This window comes from Sarcophilus harrisii, chromosome 4 (assembly GCF_902635505.1).
Source record: "Sarcophilus harrisii chromosome 4, mSarHar1.11, whole genome shotgun sequence".
Taxonomy (NCBI): domain Eukaryota; kingdom Metazoa; phylum Chordata; class Mammalia; order Dasyuromorphia; family Dasyuridae; genus Sarcophilus; species Sarcophilus harrisii.
The window spans coordinates 221399003-221419264 of record NC_045429.1 but is presented as its reverse complement, the minus strand read 5'-3'; the positions used below and the strand labels follow the sequence as shown (position 1 = coordinate 221419264).

The 20262-nt window shown below is 35.1% G+C and overlaps 1 protein-coding gene and 1 long non-coding RNA gene across 5 annotated transcripts in view; one reads left to right on the top strand and one right to left on the bottom strand.

Annotated features, from left to right (window-relative positions):
- Positions 1-13838, bottom strand: part of SNX14 (sorting nexin 14) — a 113976-nt gene extending 100138 nt beyond the window's left edge. For 2 of the 4 annotated variants that reach the window (XR_002770250.2, XR_002770249.2), the window contains exon 1: positions 13047-13838. Coding sequence is in view for 2 of the 4 variants with exons in the window: in XM_023503097.2 (XP_023358865.1) it covers positions 13047-13186 (140 nt within the window). In the remaining 2 variants the exon portion in view is untranslated. The remainder of the gene's footprint in view (positions 1-13046) is intronic. The other 2 variants (XM_023503097.2, XM_012549196.3) reach the window with 2 other exon arrangements.
- On the top strand, positions 12707-19873 carry LOC116423168. The gene is made up of 4 exons (XR_004233653.1): positions 12707-12951; positions 16542-16657; positions 19260-19301; positions 19836-19873. It is a non-coding gene; the product is annotated as an uncharacterized LOC116423168 (long non-coding RNA).
- The last annotated feature ends 389 nt before the right edge of the window (positions 19874-20262 follow it).

The following is a 20262-nucleotide window of genomic DNA, read 5'->3' as shown; positions in this document are numbered from 1 at the left end:
ATTCTATTTTTCTTAAATAGCATTATTACTTTCTTGAGCAAATTCATTAAATGCAACATGAGCATTTCAAAATGTTATAGGTCAGAGCAGTGAGATGGTAGAGTGGACAGAGCACGAGTCCTGCAGTTGGAAGAATCTGAGTTCAAATGACCTCAGACACTTAGCAGCTGTGTGATCCTGATCCTGGTCAAGACACTAAAACCAGATTGCCTCCAATGAATAAATAAATAAATAAATTTAAAAGAAATGTTGTATATTGTGGTGTTCTTGTTCTTTAAAATATAATATAAATGGTTCTCTCTGGGAGCAGGTTTCTTGGGGAGGTAGCCCTAGTATCAGTTCAGATCAATAATCACCCCAAATGCAGCCAGGGATTAAAAGTACAGTCTTTTATTGCTTCTTCCAAAATAGCCTGGTTAATTTTTCTTGGAGGCCTATCTTTCTGCTTGGTTCCAAGAGCTCTTGCAGACTGTCCCTTGCTTCTGCCTCTTCTTTCTTCAGCCTTTAGCCAGCACAGAGGTGGAAGATGGAATGGATCCTACTCCACTTCTGAGAGTGGGCTTGTGGGCTTCTTCCCAGAGTGCACCTCTCTGACCCCGGGAATGTTCCGAAGTAACTCCCTTGACTGGCTCCCTGAAGCTCTATTTATGCTCCTTCTACAAGAGTGGGATTGTAGGATACGAGAGTGGGATTATGGGTTTCCTCCCAGAGTGCTCTCTGCCCCTAAAAGTTTCAAGGGAGGTGTGAATTCACAAAGTTACAAAATTAACTTTGTGAATCTCCCATACTTGTGAACTCCAAAGAACTTAAATACTTCTTGCTTATATGAGCTCTCTAAAGGTGTGAACACAAGCATTGTTTCTATCAGTTCTACTTAGTACCTTGTTTCTTCTGGCCCATAACATCTCCTCTTAAAATCAGATCAATCATACTGAACCATGCTAAATTAGATAATTATTGTCTATCAATTCTAATGACTTAACACTTTGTAAGGATTCCAACAGTATATCTATTTCAAAAGGAAAAAAAATTAAATACCAAATAAGTTTTTAAAAAAAAAAAAAACTATTTATAACGACTCTATGAGATCTTTGGAGGAAAATCTGACTAAAATAGATTTGGACTTCTTTTTACTCATTTTCCACAACACACATTCACAGTGCCTTACGTAAGGTAAAATAGTGGTATTAGAGGTCAAGGTAAAGTAAGCTCTGTTCCCTCATTTTTCCAGATAAATAGAGGGCCACAGATGATGAATGAGGGCCACATAAAGATAAAGAGAGGATGAAGATCAGATTTAAACCCAATGCCTCTGAAACAAGATCCAACTCCCTTTACATACTTTAAGGAATGTTTGTTAAACTGAATTCACAACTATTCATCATCAAAAATTCAAAGCATCAGCTGTAATTATCTCTTAGTAATGGCTAAGATAAGACTTAACTGCTTCACCATTTCTAGTACTTTTGTATCTATATAAAAAGTTTCCTTTCAAATCCCAGATTTTGAAAAAATTAAAGTGAGAAAAAACTAAGACAAAAACATTTTCTTTAGAACCTGCAACTATTTCTTCATTTTTTAAGGTTAGAATGTAAATCTTGGAATATCTATTAGTATTTCTTTTTTAATCAACAGTACAATAACAGTAATGGGATTGTTCAAATATTCTGTTAATGACTTCATTTGGAAAACAGTGGATAATCACTGCAAATTAATAATCTTACAGTATATAAACAGTACTCAAAAGAATTATCAACCATTATCAAAGAAACTCCAACTCCCCAATTATTATTAGAGAAATTCTCTTATTGGAGAAATATCAAAACGACTCTGCAAGTTTACTTCATCCACACCAATTTACTCAAGACAAAACAGGAAAGCTGTCAATGCTCTGCACTTATTTTTTTGGGGGGGAAGGGGAGGGAGCTGAGGCAATTAGGGTTAAGTGACTTGCCCAGGGTCATACAACTAGGAGGTATTAAGTATCTGAGATCACATTTGAACTCAGGTCCTCCTGACTAAAGGGATGGTGCTCTATCCACTGAGTCACCTAGCTGTCCTTATGCTTGGCACTTTTAGTGGAGCTTCACACTGATTCAATCATTCTGTTACAAATATGAGAAGAAAGTGACAAAATGTCCATACTCTACAAAGCCAGATTCTATTTACAGGGATATGTAAGAAGCCAGTTAATAATAGAAAGAAAAGCCTCATGTACACCAAAATAGGGAGGGAGGGAAAGAGGAAGGAAAAAAGGAAGGGAGGGAGGGAGGAAGAAAAGAAAAGGGAAAGGGGAAAAAAAAAAATCTGTGTTTAATTCTACAACAAGTAAGTCTGTGAGCTACCTATTTAACATACCAGGGTTTCTATTTTTTCAGCTGTGAAGTGAAGAGGTTAAACTAGACAAACCATGAAGCTTCAGATCAGTAGTTCTTGGTCTTTACTTTTATGTTACAGATCCCTTTGATCCTCTGGTGAAACCTATGGGCCACTTCTTACAATAATGTTTTTAAATGCACAAAATAAAAATCATAGGATTACAAAGGAAATCAATCATAATGAAATAGAGGTATCAAAAAATTCATTGGAAAACAATTTCTCAGAGCCCAGGTGAAGAATCCTTACTCCATATATAGCACCTACACAAAAAATGACCAAGTATTAGGGTATAAAAATCTCACAATCAAATGCAAAAAGACTGAAGTAGCAAATGCATCCTTTTCAAATCATGATGTAATACAAATTACGTGTAATAAAAGGCCATGGAAAAATAGAGCAAAAATTAATTAGAAACAAAATAATCTAATTCTAAAGAATGGGTGGGTCAAAACAACAAATCATAGAATCAATAATTTCATCCAAGACAATGACAACAACGAGACAAAATACCAAAATTTATGAAATGCAGCCAAAGTATTTCATAGTAGAAATTTTATATCACTAGATGGTTGCATGAAAAAAAGAGAAAGAAAAGGTCAATGAATTGGGCATACAACTAAAAAAATTATAAAGAGAACAAATTAAAAACTCCCAAATAAACACCAAATTTGAAATTCTGAAAATTAAAGAAGAAATAAATAAAATTGAAAGAAAACTATGGAACAAAATTAAGCCTTTTTTTTTTTTTTGGAAAAAAAAATCAACAAAATAGATAACTCTTTGGTTAATTTAATTAGAAAAAGTTAAGAAAACCATATTACCAGTAACAAAAATGAAAAGGGTGAACTTACTACCAATGAAGAGAAAATTAAAGCAATAATTAGGAGCTATTTTGCCCAATCATATGCCAATAATCTGATAATCAAAGTGAAAAGGATGAATACTTAGAAAAATATAAATGGCCCAGATTAAAAGATGAAGAAATAAAAAATCCCATATTAGACAAAGAAATTGACCAAGACATTAATAAATTCCCTAAGAAAAAATTCCCAGGGCTAGATGGATTTACAAGTGAATTCTACCAAACATTTAAAGAACAATTAATTCCAATACCATATAAACTATTTAGAAAAAATGGGTTAAGTGGTCCTACTAAATTATTTATGACACAGATATGGTGCTGATACCTAAGCCAGAAAAAGCCAAAACAGAAAGAAAAATCACAGACTAATTTCCCCAATGATATTAATAGAAAAATCTTAAATAAAATTTTAGCAAAGAGATTAAAGCAATTTATCACTAGGATTATACACTATGACCAAGATGGATTTAAACCAGGTATCAGAGCTGGTTCAATATTAGCAAAACTATCAGCATAATTGACCATATCAATAACCAAACTAACAGAAATCATATGTTTATCTCTATAGAGGCAGAAAAAGCATTTGACTAAATATAACACCCATTTCATATTAAAACACTAGAGAGCAAAGGAATAAATGGAGTTTTCTTTAAAATAAGTAACATCTATCTAAAACCATCAGCAAGCAACATAAATAATGGAGATAAAGTAGAATCATTCCCAATAAGATCAGGGGTGAATCAAGGTTGCCCACCATCACCTTTATTATTCAAGGAATTACAGTAGCTAGTGAGGAAACAACACTATTGCTCTTTGCAGGTGATTTGATGGTATATTTAGAGAATCCTAGAGAATAAACTAAAAACTACTGGAAATAACAATTTTAGCAAAGTTGCAGGATAAAAAATAAACCCACACAAATCATAGGCATTTCTATATGATATCAACAAAGTCCAGCAGCAAGAGAAACAAAGAGAAATTCCATTTAAAATAAGTGTAGATAATATAAAATATTTGGAGCCTATGTGGAAAAATTGGGATACTAATACATTGTTGGATTTGTGAACTGAGTCAAGCATTCCAGAGAGCAATTTGGAACTATATCCAAAGGGCTGTAAAACAATGTTTTGATCCAGCAGCGTCTCTACAGGTTCTATATCCCAAGGAGAGCATAAAAAAAGGGAAAAGAAGCCACATGTACAAAAATGTTTGTAGCAGCCCTTTTTGTAGTGGCAAAGAACTGGAAACTGAGTGGATGCTCACCAGTTGGGGACTGGCTGAATAAGTTATAGTATATTAATGTAATGGAATATTATTGTTCTATATGAAATGATGAGCAGACTAATTTCAGAAAAGCCTAGAAAGACTTACATGAACTGATGCTAAGTGTTTACACAACAAGATGATCAATTGTGATGAATCTGATTATTTTCAACAATGAGGTGATTCAAAGCAATTCCAATAGACTTTTGATGGAAAGAGTCATCTGCACACAGAGAGAAAAGTATGAGGATTGAATATGGCTCAAAGCACAATATTTTCACTTTTTGATGTTGTTGCATTTACTTATGTTTTTTTTTTCTTTCTCATTCTTTTCCCTTTTGATCTGATTTTTCTTGTGCAGCATGACAAATATAGAAACATGTTTAGAAGAAATGCACATGTTTAACCTATATCAGATTGCTTGCTGTCTTGGAGAGGAAGGGGGAGTAGAGAGAGAAAAACTTGGAACACAAGGTTTTACAAAGATGAATCTTGAAAACTATTTTTGCCTGTATGTGGAAAAATAAGATACTACTAAAAAACAACAATAAAAAGTTAGACAAGATATGAGTTTGAATCCCATCTTTCCCCCAACAAAGAACCCCTGTTCCAATTTTATAATTCTAATATTCCTTTTAGTGATGGTTTTGAAATCATTCTGCTTTTTGGGGGGAGGATAATTTATCAAGCTAGAAATATCAGTTTGTTTACTCTACTTCCAACCAAAATTATTTCTCTAACCAAAATAATACCTGAATTGTCCCATTTCCTTTCTTTCCCTTCCTTAAAGGAACAAATGTAAAACCACAGTTAAAATTCCAGCCTTTATTTTATAGGAAATTTATTATTACTACTAAGTGAATTATCCTATTTCAAGGTACAATCTGGATGTACTCAAAAATTAGTTTTGTAAAAGCAACTCAGTTACAAATGTAATTTTGGCTATCAGTTTTGTATTAAAATCTATCATCTCTTTATAAGTATAGCAAAAGGAAAGGAATTAATTATATAAAATCTTGAATATTTCTATAATTCTTCAAACTTCTGACTTTCTTCCCCATTTTGGAGATGAAATTGAAACCCATGGAGAATAAGTTCACAAAGTTAGTATATATTAGAGGAAAGATTTGAACCCAAGCCCTATGATTCTGGATCATTCTGTTATGCTACCATTTAGAAGAATAGTGTTCTTGCAGTCTTCAGATATGAATAATATGATTGTTGTGAAATTAATATAAATAGATCTTATTTTATGTAAGATATTCATGAAAAATGTGTATGATCAAAATTTATAAATCTAGTGTAAGTATAAGGCTTGAGCAATGTTAGTCTTGTTGAAAATCCGAGTTTACGTTTTGGTCATGTATACTTATTGTGTATCTAATTTATATTTTTATATATTTAACATCTACTGGTCATCCTGCCATCTAGAGGAGGGGGTGGGGGGGTAAGAGGTGAAAAATTGGAACAAGAGGTTTGGCAATTGTTAATGCTGTAAAGTTACCCATGCATATATCCTGTAAATAAAAGGCTATTAAATAAATAAAATAAAATAAAATAAAATCTATCATCTCTTTAATATCAGTGTCATATTATTTTATATTTTAAGATTGTAAATTTCCAAAAAGGTGGGAATACTCTACAAAATTCAGAGGATTATCAGTCATCAGCTACAATATTCCAATTCTTCTCCAACTAAAAATAACAAATCACTGACTTCTCCTTTTACTCACAGGAAAAAAATCCAACCTCTTTAGCTTCATAGACCCTACAAGATTTGCCTATAACCTACTTTTTCAGCTTTATCTCTTATTTCTCTCTTAAATGAAATCCAACACGACAGCTCCTTTGGGAATATTATTGTGCCAGATTTTTCTATTTGTTTGCCTAGCTTTTCTATACCCCTAGGAAGCTCCTGCTTCTAAATTCTACCTCTCAGAAATCCTGACTTCAAAATTCAGTTCAGAAGCTGTCTTTGATTGGAGGGGAAGACAGGGAAGAGAGAGTAGGAAATGTAGCTATCCTGTCATCCCAGCTTCTAGTGTCTTGCTCACTAATATTATATACTCTTATTTGTTGAGCACTTATGTGTCATGCAATGTGCTAAGTGCTAGGGACACAAAGAGAAAAAGCTAGATAGTCATTGCTCAAGGAATTTATTCTCAAACTAGGGTATACTACACATGTAACAGGGTTCAGCTGATGGGAGAATGGACAAAGGAGAAAAGAGAGAAGGAAACAAGCACATTTTTAAAGCATCTACTATGTGTCAAGCACTATGTTAAATGCTTTACAAATATTATCTTATTGATCTTCACAACTCAGTGAGATAGGTACTATTTTGATAATTTTACCATTTGAGAAAACTGATAAACAATATGTCAGTGACTTACCTTCTTAGGCAAGGAAAAGGTAAAAAAGAAAGGATAAGACAGAATTTGGGTCTGAAAATAAAGTAGAACTGCATTGGGGGGGAGGGGGGAGAGAAGGAGGGAAGTTACAAATACACCAAAATTATCTATAGGAATATTTTTGCAGAAAGAAGAAGTCACAAGTATGGAACACTATGTAACATTAGATTTTTGGTTTTAATAAGATGATTTTTATTGGAATTTATTTCTCCATCTTTTTTTTTTTTCCTTAGGAAAACTGCTTTAAGAAATGGTTAAATGGAAGAAAAAGAGAAAAGGAGAATACAAGGAAATTTAGTCAATGTAAAAAACAAAAGACATCAATAAAAATCTATTTAAAAACAAAACACAAAAAGGATTTAAACTCCTTGAGGTCAGCAACAATTTTTCCATCTTCTTTGTATCCCTAGCACTTAACACAGTGCCTAAAACAGCAAACAATTTAATGAATGTTTGTTATTTAACTGACTGGTCACAGGAATCCTCTATTCAAGCAAACTGTTTTCAGTTATTGTTCTCCCAATCTTCCTGCTTCTAGACAATGACTTATGTCCCCATCTCCTCCTAATTTATTCAATACTAGTTACTAAATACCTCCTATTTTGCCAAGCACAGTTTAGCTAGCAGTAGGGTTGGGTCAATGAGTGTTCCCTGCACCTTCAACCTGGCTGATTGGAAAACCCAGTCTCAAAACAACAACCTATCCCCCAAAAGTATTTAATCAAAGAAGTGACATGAGCAAAGTTTCAGATTTGTACTTTATATTAATCTTGCAGCAGTATGAAGTATGGATTGGAGATGGAAATGAATAGATCAGTTGGAAGGTTACTCATATCAGCCTAGGCAAGATGATGTAATGATGTACAAAAGTACAGCAGAAATGAAAAGAAAGAGATATGTTAGAGATAACCCTGGAGGCAGAATACAAATAACTGAGCAGGGACAAATAGATGGAGCACCAGTCCTGAAGATTAAGTTTAAATTGGACTTCAGACGCTTCATATTATTTGTGTGTCCCTGGGCAAGTCACTTTACCCCAATTTAGGTAAGAAGGAAGGAAGGATAAAGGGAGAAAGGGAGGGAAGGAGGAAGGGAGGAAAAGATGGAAGGAGGAAAGAAGGGGGGAGGGAAGGGGAGAACAAGCAAGAGAACGGTGGGGGGGGAGAGAGGAAGGGGGAAAGAAGAGGGCAAGAGAGGGACTTTGCAATAATTATATATGAGAGTTAAAAAGGGAGAAATCAAATATTACTCATATGCAAATGAAAGAAGAATATGATCAGCAACATAAACAAGGAATTCAAGTGGAAAGGAGTGTTAAAGAGAATGAAGCTAAATTTACTTTAGGTTACTGAAGGACTTGAGGAATTCTACGTAATTGTCCAATAACAGGCAGTCAGAAGTGGGGATCTGAAATTAGGCTAGGAGATAGAGTTGGAAGCTCTCTGCATGGAGACTGCATAAGTGATAGCTGAAGCCGTGAGTAGATGAAACTCCTAAAGAAAGGAGAAGGGAAGGAGTAAAGGTGATGAGAACATAGCCTACATTTCAGGAACAAGAGAAAGTCAGGGGAAAAAAAGGAGATCCAAGAAAGTGTCTTCCATAAGACATGGAAGAAAAAGGAAGGCATATTATTTCATATCAAATACTGTGGAGGAAGAAAACTGAGGTAATTGGTGAGTCAGGAGAGTGTTTCAGTAGCAAAAGTAGTTCTAGTAGAGTTGTAGAAGAGATAATCTTCCTAAAGGAAAATGAGGTGGGAGTGAGGAGGAAGGAAAGAGGAGTGAGAGGGAAGGAGGAGGAGAAGGGATAGTAGCTTAAAGAAAAAGTATTAGGTTTAAAGGATGAATGTTTTAAGAAGTTTGGCCAATTTTGAAGGCACAGGAAAAGAAACCAAGATGGATAGAAAGATGAGGATTTAAGAGAAAATTACTAATTGATGAACTAAACTCTTAAGGTTCTGAAGTAATAAGATCAAGGACAAAGATAAATTCAAATTGACAAGGAAGAGGTTTTTAAGGCAAAACTCAAATCCTACCTCCCCTGAAAGATGTCACATTTTAGATGCCAAATTTCCTCACTTATAAAATGAAGATACTTACATTTTATAGAGTTGCTATGAGGAAAGCACTTTGTAAACCTCAAAAGAACTAAGTAATTGTAAGCTATTATTATTGACTCACCACATCTTTTCTATACTCTTCAAAGTGACATTTTAAATCTGTACTGGTATGTCTCGCTGCTACCTGCTATCTGATCTCCCTAAGAAAATTAAATTATTTGAGGCTAAGGAACCATATACATTTATTATATTTTCCACCAATTTCAAGCATAAAGTAGACATTAATAGATACTCCTCGATTTAATATAGTTGCTTTCTATATTTCCCTTTTCAATTTAATAAGATGTAGAATATTACAAGATATCACAAAATAAGGAATGACGTGAATGATGACCCAGAAAAAGAAATCTTGAGAAAAGGTAACCAGACGTGTAAGAGAACTATGATAAGGCAATGTGACAAAACTTCAAAAAGGGAGAGACTATCCAGAAGAGGGTGTACAAAAGTGTCAATGTTATAGAGGGATCAATATAAATAAAGGCTAAAAAAGTCACTGGATTTGGTAATTAAGGGATCACTGGTAACTTTTGAAGATAGTTTCAGTTAGATGATAAAGTTGCAAAAAAGAATGTAAGGAGCTGAGAAGTAGGTGAGAAGAGAGTAAGTAAAATTAGAATAAATAATTTTCTACAACTTTACCCATGGAAGTTGCAACCATTAGATTAATAATCTAGGGTAGGATAGGATGAAGTGAGGGATTGGTTTTCTTTTTTAAAGACATGTTAACAAGAAAGGAGCCAATAGAGAGAGAATGAAGATTAACAAAATATATGAAAGAATTGGAAGCAAAAGAGAAGTCTACTGATTGGAGAATAGCTAAAGAAACTGTGGTATATGATTGTAATCAAATACTATGCTAGATGAAATGACTTCTAATACAATTAATACAGAGAATCATGAAAAAATTTACAAGACCTAATGGATTATGTATGAAATATACAGACTCAAGAAACAATATACACAACAATAACAATGGAAAGAACAAAATCAAAAGTGAATGCTACATAATTACAAAGAATGAACATGGCCCCAAAGACAAAATAAAATACAACTCCATCCCACTCTTTTGTAGGTTAGGAGATTCACAGGCACGCTATAGTCATACTTTTTCAACATTGTGGCAAGTTTTGCTTATTAACTGTTTCTTTCCCCTTTTCTTTAAAAATATGTGCTTTACCATATGAGTTTAAAGAAAGGGAAAGCTAGAAACAAATTCAGTAAGAAATGTGAATATTATCTAAGAGTACAAGAATTATTTTTGGACAAAGACCTGCCTACCCCATAAGATCAAAGAGTGTGTGTGACTTGTCTATTTTGGAGACACCCTGTTTCCAAGGCTCAACCCAGCAAACAAGCTGTGCCCTGAGCTTGGTATAACAATCCTTTGTGCTCTAAATGATCTCACCCTCTGGAAAAGTATATTACTTTATCCAGTACTAGGGGAGGGATTTATGATTTTAGCTCCCCCTAACTCCCAGGGACCAGGGAGTCAACATCTATCACATCTCTTGCCAAATATAAATAGTTCTATATGGTATTCAAAGACCTTCATAACCTATTCAAAGACCTTCATAACCTAGTCTCCTCTCCTCCTCCCCGTACCCTAATATTTCCAATTTTCTTATATCTTGCTACCATTGAATCTTTAATCTTCGATCTACTGAATTTTACTTCGTATTTAAAGCCCTACCTAGGTTTACAGAATCAAAGACATTACTCTCACCATACACTCTGTAATCTGGCAAAACTGGCCTTCTCGCCAGTTTTCTCACCAAGGATAATCTGTCTCTATCCAGTCTATTTCCCATACCTGGAATGGACTCCCTCCTTACCTCAAATACCTTTTTTTTTTTTTTTGGGGGGGGGGGGGGGGGGAAGAGAAGGGGTAGGGCAATTGGGGTTAAGTGTCCTTATTTCTTAAAGATTCAGTTCCACCATCACTTTTTCCTTGAAATCTTTCCTGATCCCCCATTCCTGGAATTCTCTAGTTCATCTTTTAAAGACCCAACAAAGAACCCATCTTCTAAAAAAAAGCTTTTCTTGATTCTCCCTTTAATGGTAATGTCTTCCCTCTCCTGATAATCTCCAATTTAGCTTGTCAGTATCTTGTTTAGACATAGTTGTTGCATGTTATTTCCTTTATTAGGCTATGAGCGCTTCTTAACAGCATAAACAGTATTTGTCTTTCTATGTATTCCCAGCACTAAACACTGTGCCTGGAACACAGTAAATATTCAGTGACTCACCTCAATCCCTACTTTGCAAAATAGGTTTTATATAGGATTTGTATATAGGATTTATATAGGATTTGTTCACTTCATATTTTCAAGGCATACAACACAAAACATACGTAGATGTCTATACATACATAGGCTTGTCTAGCAGATGAATATAGGTCTTTGCAAGCTGGGATTGTTTTGTTCTTTGGCACCATGAAGGTGCCTGATGGGGAAGAGGAAAGTGGGTGGATAAGGGCATTTAATTAATTCCATACAATGTGTGAGAAAGCATGAATTCAAATCAGTCTGAAAAGATGGTTCAAGCCAGATTATGAAAGACTTTAAAAGCCAGAAGAGTTTATATTTGATACTACAAGAAGTAGCGCCAGTGACACTTTTTGAGGTTGTTACAAAATCAGATCCATTTCTAGAAATGTCAAACTGACAGACAGTCATGTATAAAATGGACTAGAGGAAGAAAATGGAATTACAGAGACTAATCAGGAAGCAATAGCAATAGTCCACATGAGAAGTGATATGGGCCCAAATTAAGATATGAGCTGGATAAGTGGTAAGAAGAGGATGGATTCCAAAGATATGGTGAAAAAGACGAATCTGGATTAACCCCTCGAGTATGAATTTATGAATCTAGAAGAATACTGCAACCTTGAACAGAAATAGGGAAGTTATAAAGACAGAGATTAACAGGAAATATAGACCAATTAGCAAGTTAAGGTTCAGAGTTCCCGAGCAAAGGAGTTTTTTGGGGTTTTTTTTTTTTTTTTTTTTTTTTTTTTTTTTACTATTTCAAGTTTGAGATGTCTACGGAACATCTAGTTAGAAATATCGAAATAAATTAGTCAAGAAACAGAGAGCACCTTGAGCCCAAGCAGGATGAGGACAACGAAGATCCAGCAATAGTGAGTGAAAAACAGCTAGCCAAACAAGAATTCAGCATTTTGATCTTGAGGTATCCTGACAGAAATTAGGAAAAGCTGGTTTCAGATCTAACATAGTCTAGCTATAACTTCCCATCTTTCTCATCTAAAAATTAGGGATAATACCTATATAGAAGCTATTTCCTTGTGTTACTGGAAGCCTTAACTGTGACAAAGGACTTAAATGCTTTTGCACTCTAAAAGTTATTTAAGTGTCAACTAGTTAACGTCTAGCCAGATGATTAAAAAATACATGCCAATAAAAGAAACATGTTTAAGTTGGACCTAAAAAACCGTTTATTTTTCAAAAAAAACTGGAGCCAGAGAGGTTGTCACACAAAAGGTTAATAACCTAACTCTTAAATCCTTGGCTCTTTCCCCAGAAACCACACAGAGCATAGAATTTTTCTCCCTTAGGGTAAATGGAAGTGTCACCAACAGCAAAGATTTTACTTTTTCAATCAACTTTGGCTGTTGGGAGGATTAATTCCGCTGCGAGGCCACAAATTGGGTTCTCTGGGAGGACCGGGACGGTGGTTGAGGGCCAGCCCAGACAGATGCAAAGAGAAGGGTCTCGGACGTATCCAGGAAGACAAGGGTAGGACGTCGAATCCTGCAGTCTACTTAGCTGAAAGACAAGGAGCTTCCGCCACAGGGGGCAGAAGAGCTTAGAGACGCTCCAGAGGGTCGTCAGCATCGACTTCCCTGCCCCGAACTTGCCTCCACCCCAAGAACCGACGATGGCCGGGCCCCCAGACAGGTGACCAGCGGAGAGAAAGGGGAAGACGGGGAGGCGGTGGGACGGGGCAGAGGTTGGGGTGTGGGGGGTAGAGGGCAGGGAGGGGGCGCAGTTACCTGTTGAGGAGCAGGGAAGCGACGCAGAGGCACAGCAACAGGAAGCAGAAGAGCGGATATTGGCGACAAATCTCTCGTCCTAAATCTAGTCGTAGTCGCTGCCTCAGCTTCTCCCCCGTCGCCCTCACCCACGGAACCATATCGGCTAAGGCTGCACGACGTGTCTACCGGAATGCGGCCTCCATCAACCCTTTTACTCCACCCTTCAAGCGGCTGGCCCCGCAAGACCCACAGACGCACAGACGCCACCGCAGCTTCAGCCGCGGCCCGGCCCCGCCCCGCGTGTGCCTCCAAGGGGCTCCCGGGACGCATGCGCAGCAATCTTTACGAGGGCACTTTTTCCGGGTTCCACCTCACAGAAAAACGTAACCTTCAGTAGTCACTGAATTTCAAGCCCAGGTCTTGTATCTTCTGTTTCCCCAGCCCGGGGACCCTCCCTCCCTCAATCCAAAAACATATTTGACCCCTAGTCAAAAATGGCCGCTGCTCTGTTATCTATTCATCATACGAAGGTCTCCAGTGAGGAGCCAATTCCAGCAAGGTCCAATTTCAAGAGAAAGAAGCCAAAATGCGGAGTACCGGCCTGTCCACTAGGGAAAAAAAGGCCGAGGCCATAACAAAAGTGGAGTGGCCGGAGGGCTGCTAGCCGCGGTGCCTATCGGGACCTGTAGTTTCCCAAATGCGACGCTGACCAAACACTTCTTCCCGATCCCAGGGCATGTAAGGGGGAGGGGACGGTTTGGATCCAGGAGCGGGCTAAGGAGGAAGCGGGATTCTTGAAATCACGTAATTAAACTAAAATCGGGTCTCTTGCCTACTAAAAGTAGGAGCAGCACTTAATTTTAAGGATTGTGGATGGAACCCGTTGTGGGGGAGGGGAGTCTCCCGACGTAGTTCCATAAACTGTCTCCTGGTTGGAACTGCGAGAGGGATGGGAATGGGCCTTGGAACTCGATTTTACCTCCAGTCCCCTGATAAAGTGAAAAAAAAAAAAATTATCTGGGTAGCGTTCGATAAACGTTTAATTTTGTCATCTAACGTCGTATTGGTACAAAGTTTCAATCCACACCAAATTTAACATTAACCTTCATAAGGTATAAAATGTAAAACGTGGGCCAATCACCTGGTGGTGGGCAATTGGGGATTACTATGCCACCCATAGGATGGTTTGTATTATAGAATTCCTCCCCGTTGGCTGTTTCATCTGAAGGATCTACAGAAGACGGTCGAGCATACAGGATGGTAAAACATGGAGTTTGCAGTCAAGTAAGGATGGAATACCCACGTCAAAAACAATTAACAGAATCCAAGTGTAGAAGATTTTAAGCAGGGGTTCCATAACAAAATTATCAAAGGATTCAATCTAAACATAAAGATCACTTTATTAAATCAGGGCACTTTTATTCGATTATCACTCCTCCACTGTTTGGCTATTTTAGTTTATATAGACTCAGCTAAAGACAATAAAGTTTTGGTTGCCATTTAAAATAGTAAGGAAAAAAAGACTAAAAATTTATCCAGTTAGTCCATGAACATTATTTTAACATTCTTCCCTACAAAGCACTCACCTTGGGGAAAAAGTACTAATAATAATGCCATTATGAGCAGTAGTAGTTCAAAACATTTTTGTAATTTGTCCAGAACAGTAAGTCTTTTCTCTGTGGCTGCTATATACACCAAAAAAAAAAAAAAAAAAAAACAACACCCACAAAAAAACCTTTTAACAGCATGATGGTCCTGTACAGTCCACATATTGATCAACTTTTGATGACTAGCTTTAAACAATCAACTTCATCCTCAAGAGGAAGAATTGCTATCTTTATTGATATTTGAAGAACTGCTGCAGGCAGTTTCAAAAAGAGTTGTAATAAGGAAATGAATAGTAGTATGCAATCATATGGATGAAAAATTCCTGAGTACTTTTACTACTGTTTTCATAATTCACATTTATAGAGCATTTGTATTTTAACTAATTTATTCCTTGCAATAAAGTAGGTAAAATATCTTTTACTGGGCTGAAAAGTTTCTTAGTTTAGGTAAATTTTTTCATTTTATATCTACTAAAATCTTCACACTAGACTACTACTTTATAGCATTGCCTGCTATTTTTTTGTTATAAACCCCGCTATTAATCAAGGATTTATTTAACTATTAAAAGTAATAATTCTGTGTTTTTCTTCCCCTCTTAAATTTTATTACAGACATTTAAATAACTTAACATGAAGCTTTTTGGGATGGGGAGTTGTTTCCATATAATAGTGATATATTAAAATGCATTTTCAAATAATTAAAGTATTTATCAAAAGTCTATATAGTTTTTGGAAACATTTAACATCACTGTACTTATTAACAAACAAAATTACTATCAAAATATACTACATACTTTTCTGGTAAGCTGCAACAAATCCAAAGTTACTTTTTCTTTTAAGGGGTATACCTTATAATGTATCTTGCCTCATCTCTGATTTTATACAATATATGTAATGCCTCTACAAAATCTCATTTCATTTCTCCATTATGACAGAGGGTATCTATGTTTCTGTAAAGCCATATAAACAAAATTCTGCCATACTGGAAAGGAGAGCAATGTAAGTAAGTTAAAAGTCATTCTGAGAAGCAACCTAGCCAAAACAAGCAGCTCATCTCCAAAAGACTGGCCACATGGTGTCAAAGTGACAGTAGCAACCTATGAAATAAAGTACAAAATGGCTTTCAGTTCTTTGTGATTCCTTACATTCATGCAGTGATTATAGCAGAGTGGTAGGAGACAGGAAAAACTAACAATCAGTTCATCTATATACAATTATGTAGCTGTTAGTAATCAGTTAGAAAACCCCTAGAATGAGTGGATATAACTGAATCATGTCAATCTTAACATTAACTATAAATGAAAACCACAAGACAAAAAGAAATCGGAATAAGAGGATGGCTCATGGATTCTCTTTGGAGAGATAAGAGTTGCTGTGACAGTTGGTTTCACTGAGCTTTTAAAAGCAATTAAGAAACATTTTATGGCTTACTTCCTTATCTTGAACAATTCATAAACATCTCCAAATTAACAGCCACAAAGGTAATTGTAACTAATGAGGTTGAATAATTTGCCAAAAAACTGGACAAGATCCTCCATACATCAATATATACTTTACTAGTATATAACTCCAGTGTTAAAATGGGCTTAGGAAGAAATGTTGAAAAAAAATTGGAAAAATTGTTTCCAAAGTAACAACACAAATCAAAAAAGTGTAAAAAGTTAACAGCTTCACAACTTAAAAAAAAAAAAAAAATTGGGACAAAAAACAAAAAGAAATTGTTTTGTGTGTGTATAAATATGTAGAGACAGGAAAGTTGATTACTGATGTTGGAATAATTTTTTTATAAAATAAATTTTTATTGATAATTTTAGTTTTTTACATAGCCTACATTTTCCTTTGTATCCCTGTATCCCTTCCCCCTCCCAGGGGCCATCCCTTGTAACAAAGAATTTCTTTTTTTAAGAAAAAGAACAAGACAGAAAAAAAAAATTCAGTAAAACCAGCAAGCATGTAAGAAAATCTGATGTTATAGGCAATATTGCACAGCTTTGGGAACCTATTTCTCTACAGGAGTAGCAGGTAAGTATCTTTTTTTCTTATGTTTTTAAGCTAAACTTGTTCATGATAATTTCAAAATAGTTTTAATGTTTTGTAATTATTGTTCCTTCCATTAACACTGTCATAATCATTGTATATATAGTTTTCCAGGCTTGATGTATTTAATTCTTTGAATCAGTTCATGTAAGTCTTGCCATATTTCTCTGTATTCATCATTCAACAGCAAAATACTAGGTTACATTCAGTTACCATAGTTTAATCATTCCCCAGAAAAAAGATTTCTCTCTTATGTTTCCAGTTTCTTGCTACCTCAAAAAAGTGCTGTCTTTTTTTTGTGAGCCACCTCCTTAGGGTTAAACCCTAGCAATTAAATCTCTGAATTAAGGATAGACACATTTGAGTCACTGCCTAATTCCAAGATGCTTTCCAGAATATTTATATCAATCAACTAACATTAGTGCATCTCTCTCTGAGTAATTTCTGAATAAGCTATTTGTATACACTCAGGTATCCCAAAATATTAATAAGGTAATTCCAGCCTGTAGTCAAAAAAAAAAAAAAAAAAGACAATAGATAAAAATATAGACATCAACAAAGATCAACACTAGAAATTTTACTAGTCACTACAGCTGAGACCAAAAGAGCCTTGAAACAAACTAAGACAACATACATTTCATCTTCCTAAGGATACAGAGTATATTAAATATATGTAAAATCTTACAGAAAAAAAATGTTACAAGATTGTGGATACTTCCTCATAAAACACTGAGAAGCAATAGAAAAAAGTTTTACACACAAAACTTGAGAGTTCATTCTAAAGGCATTTTAAGGAAGAAACTGGAAAGAAGATAATGAATAGTCTCATAAAAAACTGAAAAACAAAAAAAGATGTTCCAAAATAAACTTTTCCCATTAGTAGAACCACCACACCCAGAAGCAATAGCATAAATTTCTCATATACTATTTAAAGAAGCAAAAACAACACTAAAGAAAATAATTGAGAAAAGCAATTGGACTAAAGTTTACACAAAAATCTTTATACAAGGTATAAATTGAGAATTGATTGATTCAAGATGTCATAAAGAGGACTTCAACCCCTTGAGAAAAAAAAATATTTATGAGTAATATAAAAACCAGCAACCAAGAAAACTGCAGTGAGACTGATGTGCTAATTTTTTGTCTATAAAATCTTCTAAAAATAATCAAAATACACGTGAGATCAACCTAAATGAAAATATTGAGAAATAGGCATTCTTTTTATAAAGGACATTTTGCAATAATTACCTTTTTTCTACTCACAAAAAGATAGTATTTATATAGCACTTTAAAGTTCCCAAAGTAGTTCACAAATATCTCAATTTATTTTCACCACAGCCTTGAGAGGTAGGTACTGTTCTCAATATTTTACAAAAGAGGATATCGAGACAGAGTTAAGTAATGTCCCCCAGGGTCACAGAGCTAACATCTAAGGTAAGATCTGAACTCAAGTCTTCTTAATTAACTCCAGCATGTTATCCACTTTGCTACCTGTTTTTTGGTTTTGTTTTGTTTTTGCTGAGGCAATTGGGATTAAGTGACTTGCCCAGGGTCACACAGCTAGGAAGGGTTAAGGGTCAGAGGGCAAATTTGAACTCAGGTCCATCTGACTTCAGGGCTGGTGCTCTATCCATTGCACCATCTAGCTGCCCCACCCCCATCCCTCATCTAAGTGGTTTTTGACAAGATGTAGAGAACACAATATTCCACTGTGCTTGATACTTTGGACTACAAAAAAATTATTTGATATCAATAAGACTTAGACAAAAAAGCCTTTTATGTATTTTCACATGTGTGTACATACGTATGTGACTGCATATGTGACCTTTTGTATAAATGTGTGTACATATACATACATATGTCTAAGAAGAGTACAATATTATGGATAGTACTTCCTCATAAAAAATTAAGAAACACTAGAAGGAAAAATAATTTTACAGAAAAATTGATACAAAAGAAAACATTCTAAGAACATTTTAAGAAAGAAACTTGAATAGAAGACAATGAGTTGTTTAATGAAAAAGACATTGGCATTAAAGATATCCAAAACAAAATTTTCCCATAGTAACAGTACAATCAACACATCTAGACTCCACAATATAATCTCTGTGCTTGCTATTTAAGGAAGTAAAAATGGCACTAAAAAAATCAAATGTGGGGAAAGCAGTTAAGATTAGGATAAGTATACATAGAGATCTACATAGAAGTGGTATAAATTTACACACACTAGTATTAACATACTTTATGGTAGCAAAGACAGAAAACAAAGGAGCTGTCCAATGAATGTAGGACTGGCTAAATTATGCTGTATGAAAGGAATGGAACATGATTGTGCTTTATAATGAATTCAGAGAAACATGAAAAGAATGCAGAATCCAAAATGATAACCATATTACTACAAAAATGCAACTGAAAAGAATAGTAAAAACCAGCCATTCAGGTTAAATGTAACAATCAATGTCAGACTGAACCTGTCTTCAACCCTTCAACAGGATTGGAAGGTTAATGCAGAACTTTGCATAGAGTCTGATGTAATCACTATTAGCTGTGACTAAACTGTTTTTGCGTAACTGTTTCTTTGCTACAGAGGAAAATTCTGGAAGAGATAACAAGAAATGACTGATAAACAGTAAGTATAAATGAAACTTTAAACAAAAATTATGAATGCTTAGTTTTATAGAATATAATACCTTAGAGACTTCTCTGCCAAGATAATCGTCACTGGACTCAACAAAGATTGAAAAAGAAATCCTTGATAACTCTGGTTATTAACAAGGTAGTCACAAAACAGAGCAGTAAAAGACAGATTCCAAATGGAAGATGATGTTTTGTTGATTACTTAAAATCCCAGAAGCTCCTAATATTCATAATCAAGAATTTTACTTAACTCTCAACATAAGAAAAGCTAATGGGAGATACAAATAGATGTAAACAGATGGGCAGCCTATGTAGCTGTTTATTTGGTTATGTCTTATACACCAAAAGTAGTGAATGAATTGGAACATGAGTTGAAAGAACTGGGAGATTGCCTTTGGAAAACTGTAGAATGTTTATTATAGTTTCATGCCTCCTTCAAAAACAAAAGCCAGTCTTATTTTCATTGATATTTTTGGTAATGCTTTATGGCAGGGATTTAATAACAACCTAGTCTTTCTTCCTTTAGAATTCAAGTTCCAAAAAGAAATGGAGGAAATGATAACATAAATTACATTTTACCAAGAAAAAATTGCACAAGTGGGAAAAGAAAAGAAGTGTGGGGGTCAGTCAGATATAATGAGAGAGAGAAAGAAAAACAGCTTGCATACTCTAAATAAAGTCCTCTAGGACAATGAACCAATGCTCTTGTAGTAATTTTAAAGGTGGTGGTAAAAAAGGATTTGAAGCAAAGGTTGCAATGAGATAATTCTCCCCCCCCCCCATCCCCACCCCTACCAATGAGCCTGAATCTATCTATATCACTAAAGAAAAGTACCCACATTTATAAGTCACAGATTCTTTAGAGTATTTTATTACCACCAAAGTCACTAGTACTGGTACTATGTATTTCTAATAAACATATATGTGATCTGTAATAATGCAGAGAATGTTTT